Source organism: Lepisma saccharinum, chromosome 5 (assembly GCF_977018435.1).
Source record: "Lepisma saccharinum chromosome 5, izLepSacc3.1, whole genome shotgun sequence".
In the NCBI taxonomy this organism is placed as follows: domain Eukaryota; kingdom Metazoa; phylum Arthropoda; class Insecta; order Zygentoma; family Lepismatidae; genus Lepisma; species Lepisma saccharinum.
The window spans coordinates 72,415-84,937 of record NC_139233.1 but is presented as its reverse complement, the minus strand read 5'-3'; the positions used below and the strand labels follow the sequence as shown (position 1 = coordinate 84,937).

At 39.4% G+C, this 12,523-nt stretch overlaps 1 protein-coding gene across 4 annotated transcripts in view; it reads left to right on the top strand.

Moving 5' to 3' along the window:
- Atac1 (Ada2a-containing complex component 1) overlaps nucleotides 1-12,523 on the top strand; it is a 71,630-nt gene that overhangs the window by 32,680 nt on the left and 26,427 nt on the right. For all 4 annotated transcript variants that reach the window (XM_083121947.1, XM_083121944.1, XM_083121945.1 and 1 more), the window contains one exon: nucleotides 1,158-1,280. In XM_083121947.1, coding sequence (XP_082978073.1) covers nucleotides 1,158-1,280 — 123 coding nt within the window. The remainder of the gene's footprint in view (nucleotides 1-1,157; nucleotides 1,281-12,523) is intronic.

Here is a 12,523-nt window from a genome sequence, read left to right as displayed (position 1 = left end):
TTATAAACTGCTTTTGAACCTGAAATTGACTCTGTTTTTGTATTGAAATTTTGCTTTTTTATTTACCAAAAATGTGCTCCTGTAGTAATTATTGCATGCAATTTTACTTTGTTTTTATTTTCTCTAATTAGTATATTCTAATGCAAAATTGCTAATGCTTTATTTGGACTCCTCTGTTAAGTAAGTAAATACATATTCAGAAAGAAAAGTTTCCAGTTCCTTTTCATACGCAATTCTAATTCAATATGAAACAAAATAGTAATTGAACCCCTATCAAAATATATCGAATTGGTGTGAAAAATTTACTTGAAACTGGACATCAATTTCTCCAACATTGTACTTCTTTCCTTGCACAGGCAAGACATAAAGGAAGGTGCAAATATTATGAAAATCAGAATACTGACAATCTATTGATTTGGTTTATTTTACTTTGCATTCCTGCCACTTTTGGCTAATTGTGTAGATTAGGATGAGTGGTGGTATAATGAAATTGATGAAGGGATATTCACAATGAACAGCCATGCCAGGATTTGAACCTGTGACCTGCTGACATTGTAGCACGGAATCCAGCTAAATGACATATTAAGTAAGGCAATTACTTTAAGTTAGATACAAATACTTCCAAAATTAAATAAGATTAAAGGTAATATTGAAATATTTTATATTATTTAATAAATAGATTCTACTTATTAAACATAACAACAAAAATATAATAAACAACTTTTTTAGCGCACTGTTATAATTAATATATAAATAAGATGCCTGAAAAAGGATTATGTAGTAACCTTTATTTTTCATGGTACAATGCAATAAAATTGAAAAATAGTTCTTCTGTGTACATCAACTTTGATGCCGAGGGTTGTGTAAACAGATTGACAGGAATGACATCTCTGTGGAGTTCCAACAGCAGAGACCCAATCTTGATATGCTCATCGTGCAGTTTTTTTTTTTTTTTTTTGGTTGTGTTCGAAGAAAGTGAATTCCAAAGTGTAGTGTATTTTTTGTGCAAATTCAATAGATTCAATTCATACATCGGATATTCCTGGAACAACTCTGGTAAAGTTTCTAAAATCTTCACTTAGCTAATGTCCGGTATTAGATAGCTTTTCATAATTTTCTCGCAATGCATTGTGTAATGAAGCTTTACTTTCCCACAGAACGAAGATGGTGAAAGTGGGCAAGATTCAGGAGAGCTGGCACAGATCAAAATGCTCAAGAGGGTGATGAAAGAAAAGGAAGTGCAGGAGAAGGGGCCTTACATCGAACATACAGGTTACAAAGTAAGTATAAGCAGCATAATGTTACAATATGGCTCAGATGCCTGAGAGTAGCATTGCATATTTGAAGTGTTTGGCCAAGTTACAACACTTGTAGCCTCTTTAATGGCACACTGGTAACGCACATGTAATCAAAGGGCCCAAGGTTCGATCCCCCAGTTGAGGGACATTATACAGTGCTTATTCTGATCCCACTTTAAACTCTAGGTTGAGTCCCAATTAGTCTATTAGAGGAGAAAGTGGATTTAAAACGAACAGCGGCATGCCCAGGATTTTCGAAAGGGAGGGGTTATGTACACTTTTTCTGGTAGTCAGCCTTCATTTTGCCATCTTTTCCTACCTTTGGCTTTTTTTTTTTTTAGGAATTCTGGGCCAAAGCGGGGTTATAACACCCCCCATCTTTAGGCATGCCACTGAAAACAAGCAAGAAATAAACCACTTTGCAACATTAAAAAATGCTGGTGTGTATATAATGGAAGTTCAATTTTACATTTTCCTGTTTCACTTGTAACTTTCTTGCTTCTAATACAAAAACAAACAATGACAACAAAATAATATATAATTATTTCCTGAATTTTACTTTCAATTTTTTTTGTCATAATCTCCTTATTTGATATTCCACTGAACATTCACGTAGAGGACATAACACAATTTCACATCTCTTTCTGAAAGTCACATTCACTATTACACTTAACTAACATATGAACTCTGGCAAAAAGTACTTGTCAGAACTTATGTCAATGCTATCTTGTTTACTTATTTACTATTTAAAATCATAAGCAACACAAATCTTCTTGTTTCACGTGACATTTCACAAAGTGCTTTATTTGTACTGTTACAGCCACTGAAGATGAAAGACTTAAATCAGTGTACTGAAGTTCTATTTGTTCACCAGGCGTGCCCACAGGGGGGTTTCATGATGTGCCTGCATCATGGGAATTTTTTTGGGGGGGACAAAATTTTATGCCAATTCTACGTATATATCTTCACACAAAAATGGGGGGATCTTATCGTTTGATTGACTTGTTATTGATTTTTAGTTTTGGATAATTATGTATAGTTTCCACCTACCTGTGGTGATCGTGGCAATAGGGTTGAAATGAAACACCACCTCTTATGCCTTTAGAATCGGTTTGGATAAATGGGAGAGGGGGGCATGGTATTCACATTAATACAAGGTTAGTCGAGCAGACAAACTGTGCAGAATAAGGTTGACTAACAATGGCAGAGAGCCTATCACAACACGGGGGTCATTGCCCCCTCCCCCCAACCTTCGAGGGTAATCAATTCTAAATTAGCAAGGGGGGACAAACGTTGACGGCCAAGGGCACCTCCACCTGCAAAAGGGGGGGGGGACAGAGGAGCAATTACCCCTTCGATTTCAAATTTTATGCAAATAAAAATTGATTTTGTAAAATTTTCTTGCTTGCTTCATTCGCATTATCTGCATTTCTAGTTTTTGTCAAGTTTAGAGCTGTAGCTAGGGGCAACGGGAGTCTGCACAAAATTTTTATTCAGAATCAGCCATATCGAGTGGACGTACATCTTTTTCAAAATAGGCACCATTGACAGCTAAGCAAGCGTCCATACGCTCCTGCAACTTTGTGAATGTCTTTGAAAATTCGTCGTCAGGTAGCGAACTGAAGAAAACTTGCACTGCAGTGATCACTTCTTTGTTCGTCATGAAATGACGACCACGTATAGTTGCCTTTAAAAGTGGAAATAGCCAAAAGTCTCAGGGTGCAAGGTCCGGGATGTATGCTGGATGTGGGAAAATTTCTATTTTTCTCTTTGTTGCATAATCCTGAAAAGCCTGCATGGTATGCGGGTATGCGTTATCGTGGTGCAATCTGAAGGAGTTCTTCAAATGCGGCCTCTTTTTTGCTATGTGCTGGCACAGAGTCTCAATGACTCCTTGGTAATACTGTGGCTCTACTCATTCTGTCTTGATCGGCATATGCCTGTTGAAACATTGCATATGTTTGCGCAGCACTTTTCCCCTAAACGCCAACAAAATTTTATGGCATGTCGCTGTTCATCTTGAGTACTCATCACGAAAAGCAATACACAAAAACCTGGAGGAGTAAACGAAACACGTTCCACGTAAATCAACACAGCTGCTCACTAACGTGGTTTCGCAACATGTGACAACTTGCTACGGAAACAGAATGAGTCATCCTAATCGACGCGACTAGTGCCGAAACCATAGGCAGTGTTGCCAAGCCAGGAAAAAATCTGTCTCACCTTCTCTGCGACAGCCTTTGTATTTTGTACCCCCATTGGTTACATTGAAAAGGTTCAAAAATTGTGTTTTTAAAGGTAAGGATAATTATATTTTGTATTTCACTACATAGTTCAATAAGACTGCAACATGTATCTGAATGTTTACACTCTATGTCCACTTTCTTGGAGTATCCTTGCGCATGCTACTCCGTTCCTCTCTCCCACTCAACACGGTTTTCTTCCTCATGCTTCATGTGACACAAACCTTGCTTGTTTGCTCACCAACGCGGTTAACTGCCTGAGTGCCAAGCAAGACATGGATGTCGTTTACTTAGATTTTTCTAAAGCCTTTGACTCTGTCCCTCATACACAACTCATCCATAAACTTTCAAACAGATTCAACATTCACGGTCCTCTTCTTAAATTACTCTCATCTTACTTGCACAATAGAAAGCAAAAGGTTATCATATCTGGTTGCTCTTCGTCATGGCTCCCTGTAGTTTCCGGTGTGCCTCAAGGAAGTTCTCTAGGGCCCCTGTGTTTCACTCTTTTCATGGACGATATTCATGAATATATTTCTCCAGAATGCTCGATTTTATTGTATGCTGATGACTGTAAGTTATTTAGAAACATCGCTTCAGTTGAAGACACTTGTTCCATGCAAGACAATCTCACACACATTGAACGCTAAAAATAAATCCCGAGAAATCTGTTTTTATGAGGTTTACCCTCAAATCCAATTTTACAGCACCATCCTATAGATTATGCAACAAAATCATCCCGTTCGTACAACAGCACAAAGATCTTGGAGTCATTTTCGACAGCAAACTCACTTTCAGCCACCACATAGATTACATAACTTCGAGAGCCATGAAAACCCTTGGGCTAATTTACAGATTTACAGATATCACACATGTTTCTGCCCTCAAAACCTACTTTACATCGTGCGTAGTACCTATTCTTGAATATGGTTCCTGTATTTGGTCTATGGCCTGTGATAGCAATATAAAGAGAACAAACAAAGTGGTAAATTTCTTTATCAGAATAGTCAAACATAGATGCCCAGCCCTTGCAAACTTTTCCAAACATGAAATTCTGTCCACTCTTCAAATTCCCGATCCTTCCCTTCGCCGTCAAGTTTCAGATCTAACATTTCTTTTCAAAATCATGAATGTACAACTTTTCACTAACGAACTCTTGCCACATCTTCACATCCGGATCCCACGTACCAACAGCAAATGCAACAACTTCTTTTACACAAAAGCCTCAAGGCTATCCCTAGAACAAAGGTCATTTCTCTATAGGCTACAAACAAGGTACAACACACTAATTGATCCTCCAGGCTTCCATCTATCTAAGCAGGCTTTCAGAAATGCGTGCATCAAGCAGCTGAAGAGTAATTAATACTTGTTATACCCTTGTTATTGTTTTATTATTATTGTTTAATTTTTATTATTTTTATTGTATTATTCTTGTTACATATGTGTGCGTGCTTCTCATTTGTTAATTTCTATTTTTCTCGCTGTTGATATCCTGATATAAAATGGATCCCCTCTGTATTCAGGATTTCTCAAATAAATAAATAAATAAATAAATAATACATATCATCATGGACGTCCAGGGGGAGGAGGGTAAGGAGGGTTGGGCACAGCCTCCCTGGGAAATGAATGTCAATCTAAAGTTATATATTTCACACATATAATTTAATTGCAGTCAGTAATTTATGTTATTCAGTGGCGGCGATTAGGAGTGCAGTTGCGCTCCCCCCCTTTTTGCTATTTTTGCCCCTGCACTTATGCTAAACCTTATCTACCAAGGGAAAGTAAACTGCCTTTGCCCCCCCCCCCCTCCCAGTTTTGAAAGGTTGCATGCTTGTTTCATTTTTCCTTATTTTCAGCATCGCACCCCCTAAATTTTTTTCTGCACCCCCTCAGCACCCCCTAGATGAATAATCCTGGCGCCACTGCTGGGGATGTTCTACCTTTTTGAGGGGACTGCGTTATGGGCCTTGGGGGGGGGGGGGAGGGCACTCCTGTTGTTCACACAGTTATTCTTACTGATTCCCACAAATACTGATACTTCAAAATTGTAAAGCCAGTCTCACACGGTAGTTAAGTAGTTCTCACTTCCCAATCTACCTCCGACTCGAAACTTCCATAAGATTTTTACGCCTTCAGTTCGCGAAGGCAGCAAAAGTGGTCTCACATGATCCTTAAAATCGCATCTTTAAAAATGGCAACTGCACAAACACTGTGTACCACTTCGCAAGTTTAGATGCTAATAACTGCTGAAAATTTGGGAAAATAATGTTTTCTCTTAAAAGAAAAAGAGAATAACATTGGCCCTGTTGAAAAATGCACCACATGTAACCCGTGGCAGTGAAAGTGAGTATATAACATGTTATTTCAAGTTGATATACCACTTTACCGACACACAATTATAAAGTTGCATTACCCGTGTAGTACGATAGAAGTTGCATATTCTAATGAAACCCTTCTTGTATGGTTTTGAAATATATTCCCAATACAAAATAGTCAAATAAATTACATAAACTTTACAACATTCAAAGTGCGAAATTTGTGGTGTTTACATTGTTACCATATTATATTTATATTTCATTGACACTTCTTTGCTCCTGTAATACTTATTTTGAAATTTACTTTGAAGTCCATGAAGAACTCATTACAATCCATAATTTATATATCATTTACAACACTAGCAGATTTATTTACTGCGATGCTACACAGCACAGTCTATTTCTTACAGCTAACAAACCAGAGAGTACATACATACGTATGTGGCTGTTCAGTGTTTACTTCAAAATAGTATTCATGTCGGTTGTGCAAGTAAAATAACAGTATCACAGTAGGAAATTTAGACATACGTAAGTAGTGTAAGTGTATTGTTTCAAAGTAGCACTTGGTACGAGGCCTTTTTTAGCCTCTTTTTTATCAATTGAATATCACTTTTTGACATATTTTGACAATTTTTTGTCGACGTTTTAGCGCTTAGCGATGTTTTAGTAAAATTTCCCTTTTTTTCCCACTCGCACTTGGTACGAGTGCATTTGTAGCCTTTTTTTTATCAATCGAATATCAGTTTTTGACATATTTTGACAATTTTTTGTCGATGTTTTAGCGTTTAGCGATGTTTTAGTAAAATTTCCCTTTTTTTCCCACCTCACACTTGTAGGTATACCACGCAAGATAGTGTAAATTGATTGTTTCAACGCAGCACTTTGTAGGTATCCTCTTTTTTATCAATTGAATATCAGTTTTTGACATATTTTGACAATTTTTTGTCGATGTTTTAGCGTTTAGCGATGTTTTAGTAAAATTTCCCTTTTTTTCCCACTCGCACTTGGTAGGTATACCACGATCTTACGTGATATAACTTAACCTATCCTTTTTTTTTCGTGCTAAACTGCCTCTACGTGCTTTGACCTACTTTAGAGTAGACCCAAATAGAGAATTCAACGACCGAAAATGGGGCTCGGTGGGGCTCGAAAAAACTTCAAAAACTGACTTTCTCTCCACGTTCCGCGCCTCATTTATTGCGCTGACGATGTTTCACAGCGAAGAAAACAGCACCAAAACATCAAAAACTCACTTTACTCATTTGGGGTTCCGCCTCGAAGTGAGGCTCGGTGAGGCTCGCCTTAATGGTTTTACGTGATATAACTTAACCTATCTTACGATTTTTTTTTAGGATCTTCAGTGATATAACTTAACCTATCATTTTTTTTTTATTTGCACACCAAACTAACTTACATTATATTTTATATAACCTTGTTGATTTTTTTAGTATGTGGCAATTTTTTTACGAATTTTTTTTAAAACTGCTCCGTGACCTTTTTGTTCTTCACGTCGTGGACGAAGGACTTCTCTGCGACCAGGATGACGCTGCATAGAGTATCCTCGGGCAACGGACTGTTGAACTCGCAGACGTCCTTGATGTTGGTGCGATTGTGCGAGAATTCGATGCGAATGTTGTTGCCCGGGATGAAATGGAGCAGGCAGCATGCTTCGTTCTCCTGCTGGTCTGTCTGGTCGAGGATCAAGCTGAAGCCTAACTTCGGGGAAACGACTGCTTTAACGGTATTGTTGCTGTTTGCCTCGATTCCAAATAATCGCCTGGCTCCGAAATTGCGATTATCTTTCATGTGAAAATAAGAAAAGAGCGTTCGCACGACGTCGACCCACGGCGAAGGGATCTTCACCCAGTTCACGCGCTCGATACGCTCCCGAACGAACGTGGAATTTTTTTTGGGGAAGTAGCGTTCTTTGCTCGCATCCAGGTTGAGAGAATCGATGTACGTGGCCCAAGACCACACGTTGTGCTGTTGATCGCTGCTGCTGCTGCCACCACCACCCTCAACGATCTGGTGGAAACGAAAATTATCCGGCAGGATCGTACGTTCGAAGGTTTTGTATTGGGTCGATATTCTTTTTTCCGTCCTCAGAAGGCGCAGAAATTGAGTTTTGAACGCATCAGTTTCGATCACGTCGTGGTACAAATCTTTCAGAACGTTCAATTTGTTTTCCAGAACCGTGTAGTGTAGCACCAAGTAATTGATGTTGCAGTGTATGATGAAGAAGGTTGGGATGATGCAGCAGAATCGATAGATCAGACCCCAGCCGAGAAAGTAATGCGTATGGAAACGATGCTGGGTCGTCCACGTAAATTCGTTGAGAACGTGGCTGTCGCAGACGGTGTTCGGAAAAATCGTTCGCAGGTACCTGGCCGGATCCTTTCCGAAAACCTTTCTCGAAAACGTGTGACGCCAAGCCAGAGCGTTGATGCAATCACTCTTGAAACTAGCCAGCTGGGAGCGGACAGATCGAGCTTCCTCCCCAGATCGAATTGAGTCGCGTGCCTTTCCATGAACTCCAAGTAAGCCTTCGCCGTGGGCCACACGATGCTCGTGACGATCTGTTCCCCCGAGAAATTCTATATAAAATAACATACCTGAAATTCTATTCACAGTATAGATTGAATTTTTTTTTTTTTTTTTTTTTTGAGTTTTGTAATCACCCCAAGAAATTCTATATAAAATAACATACTTGAAAATTGTATTCACAGTATAGATTGATTTTTTTTGAGTTTTGTAATCACCCCGAGAAATTCCATATAAAATAACATACCTGGAAATTATTTTTTTTGGTTTGTGTGATCTGAGAAAGCATAATGGAATCCACCAGTTTGATCGAATGTGTTACTTGCAAAAAATTAATATCTAAAACTAATATTAGCAAACACAGGGCAAGATGTAGCGAAACAGGTTCGAGAATTAATCGTTCGTTACCTTCTAAGCCTTGTGCTCGATGTGGAAAGATGATCAGCATTACACATTTAAGTAAACACCTGAAAATTTGCAAACCATCGACCGAACGAGGAACATCGAAAAGAAAAATCGATAATTCAGAAACGGAAGCTTCCACTTCCAAACAAGTTAAATTATCCGATGAACGAAAACCAATTAGATCTGCATTCAACCGTCATATTCAGGATTTCTTTTTTACTTCGGAACCAGGCTGCGACATTCTTAGTTTCTTGCGTGAAACGAAAACATCCGTGATAAATATTCTAAAAAATAAATTGAAAAATAATTCCATAAAAGTATACGTTGATCTATTTTCCGAATACGAAAAAGTCGACGGTACAACAAGAGTCTTTTATCATCGAACAAAAAACCAGGCTCTTCATTTGGCGGACGTCGATAATTTGGACGGATTTTATTCTGATTTTTCAAATGAACTGGTTAAGAAACATGACGATTTCGAGGCTAAAGGGTCGGGATGGTCTCTGTGTGGAAGTCCTCACACGTTAACCGTTTACGTGAACCGATTCTCGCCTCTTCGCGCTTCCAGCTACGTTCCTCTTCCACCGAACATTCAACACAAGAGGGCTGTGTTAAATATACAGAACAGCGATAACAAGTGTTTTCTTTGGTGTGTGTTGGCGGAACTTCACCTGATTCATTGGTCAAATAATCCAGAACAGGTTTATCATTACAAGCAGCATGAACCTGAACTGGAAAATGCAATGGCTGGCATCGAATACCCGGTGACCATTTCTGATATATCAAAATTCGAAACACGAGCACGAGATGCAGAAGGAAAACGCTTAATCATCAACGTGTATTCCTATACGTGGGATAAACATGTCGTACATCCCGTCAGGATAAGCGATGTCGACGATGACGATGCTCGTGTGATTAATCTTCTTCTTATTTCAAACGACAGTGTTCATCACTACACACTCATTCGTTCACTATCACGCTTGGTCAGAAGTCAATCAACCAAGTATGCAAACAACATCGAAGTTTGCCCGAGATGTCTAACCACTTTCAACGATCGACAACAATCCGATTATCGAAAATACACCGGACGTCAGATTGCTATCCCCCCAGATGCACTGAACAAACAACGCGAAGACAGTTTACGAATTGCGCCATAGCTGATACAGAGTTTGCAACACTTGCAGTCACACCGAGGTCATTCGCGTCCGCAAGAAATGGCTGATCTTCCACCCCAAGTAGCTAGCCTCGAAGACACCCCCTCCCCGACCGCTGACCCACATTTCAAGGGGCCAACAGATTTAAAGCAAGTGCTTTTGAGGTTGTATCCTACCCTGCCGGACGTCCAGCTCGCGGAGGGGGAAGGCCACATTCACGTCTGCCACCTGAACGTTCAGTCCCTCGACAACAAATTCACGGAATTCTCCGCATCCGAAATAAAAAAATTCGATGTTATCGCATTGAGCGAAACATGGCTGCAATCATTTATTCCTGACCCTCTGTACAGCATTCCAAATTTCCATCTCTTTAGAAACGACCGAGACACCCGGGGAGGCGGTACCGCTATTTTCGTTAAGAACAACCTTCTTGCCTCTAACGTAATTTCGGTCAATGAAAGTGACCTTGAAGGACTATGGGTGCGAGTCTCGTGCCCAAAAACAAATAAAAATATTATCGTAGGTTGCGGATATAGACCTCCTAGCGGATCGGTTGTAAAAGCGTGCGCAATCTTGCAAAGGATGATCAGTAGCTTACCACCGAGCCATCAATCAATATTCCTTGGAGATATGAATGTAAATTTGCTGAAAGATGACAAAGACTCAGATACATTAATGGAAACGTTATCAGTCCTAGGACACAAACAACTTGTTACTCTGCCTACAAGAATTACGTGGACATCCGAATCGTTAATCGACCACATTTATTCCTCGAACCCTCACTTGCACACAGTCACACGAACTGTCTATGAGGACATGAGTGACCATTTTCTCGTTTACACCACACTCAAAATTAATATAACGCGCACGCCAAGGAAGTTAATTACTACCCGTAAAATTCATAAAATATACGAACCTCATTTTTTCACCTTCGCGTCCTCTCTTCCGTTCTACGCAAGTACATCTCCCGACTTAACCGTGGACGACAAGGTCAGTCATCTGCAGTCTCTCATTTCGACTGCACTCGGCGAATTTGCTCCCTTGAAAACTCTCAGGGTGAGAGAAAGCAGGAAGCCCTGGATCACCCCTCAAATTATTAAATTAATTTCACAGAAGAACCGCTTGTTCAAGAAAGCGGTGGATCCTTCTTGTGACTATACGTGGGACCAATACAAATCTTTTAGAAATCATTGCACAACAATTACTAGGCAGGCAAAAGTAAATTACTACAGAGATATGGTGAACCAGACCACTAGCAATAACAACTGCAAATGGAAGGTTATCAATGAGATCACGGGTAGAGAATCAAAAACTACAATTAATCATTTACTAGTCGACAATGTCCTCCTAACGAGCCCGTCCGACATAGCTCATTACTTAAATATTCATTTTTCTAATATATGCAAAGCATCGGCGCAAGTTAATCCTCGCAATTCGAACATAAATATTCTAAGAAAAGACCCTAATTCAGCTGTTGTCCAACAAATTGAAGAGTTCACATTAAAATCTGTTACGGTCGATGAAGTTTTGGCAATTCTAAATAAATTAAACGTAAAAAAGGCAGGAGGTTCGGACGGCATTCCCAACAGCGTTCTGGTGGTTTTGGCCCCACTTATAGCTGAGCCCCTCGCCGACATAATAAACACGTCCTTCAAACGTGGCCAATTTCCAACGAACTGGAAGCACTCCATAATAACCCCAATTCACAAATCTGGATCTCCTACCCTAGCGTGTAACTACAGGCCGATTTCCTTAACCTCAACATTAAGCCGAGTTATGGAAAAAGTAATAGAGAAGCAACTGACAACTTTCCTGGAAGCCAACAATCTGATGTCTGATCGACAGTACGGATTCAGGAAGGATGTATCCTCGGAATTATTATTACTTAGTTTAATTAATCAATGGCGCGAGACACTGGACAAAAAAAGCAATTCCCTAGTTGGATTAATTTCCCTGGACGTATGCAAAGCCTTCGATACCGTTGATCACAATTTGCTAATAGAAAAATTAAAGAACAGATTTGGTTTCAATAGCAAAACAATTCTCTGGATGGAAAGTTTTCTCGCAAATAGAAAAATATCAACGAAAGTAGGATGTTCACTTTCCACCGAGCAGTCAGTGTCTGCAGGCATTCCACAAGGCTCTATACTTGGCCCAAAATTATTCAACCTATTTATTGACGATATCACACTAATAAATTCAGATTTATCGATTACTCTGTACGCAGATGACTGCCTTCTCGTCCATGTAGGAGATACGTACCAGGATGTAAAGGAGAAAATGGAAAACTCATTCCCCAAAGTATTAACGTGGTACAACATGAACAACCTGAAACTTAACGTTGCAAAGACTAAGGCCATGGTGCTTCACACCGGTAAGGGAATCCCGGCTAACACGATAGATATTACCCTTAATGACGCCAGAGTACCTTTGAGCAATCATTTAAAATATCTCGGTATCATTATCGACCCTCAGCTAAATTTTAATTATCAAATAAATAACTATATTCGTAGAATCTATCACCATATTTGCATATTTCGAAAAATTCGTAAATATCTTAATAGAAA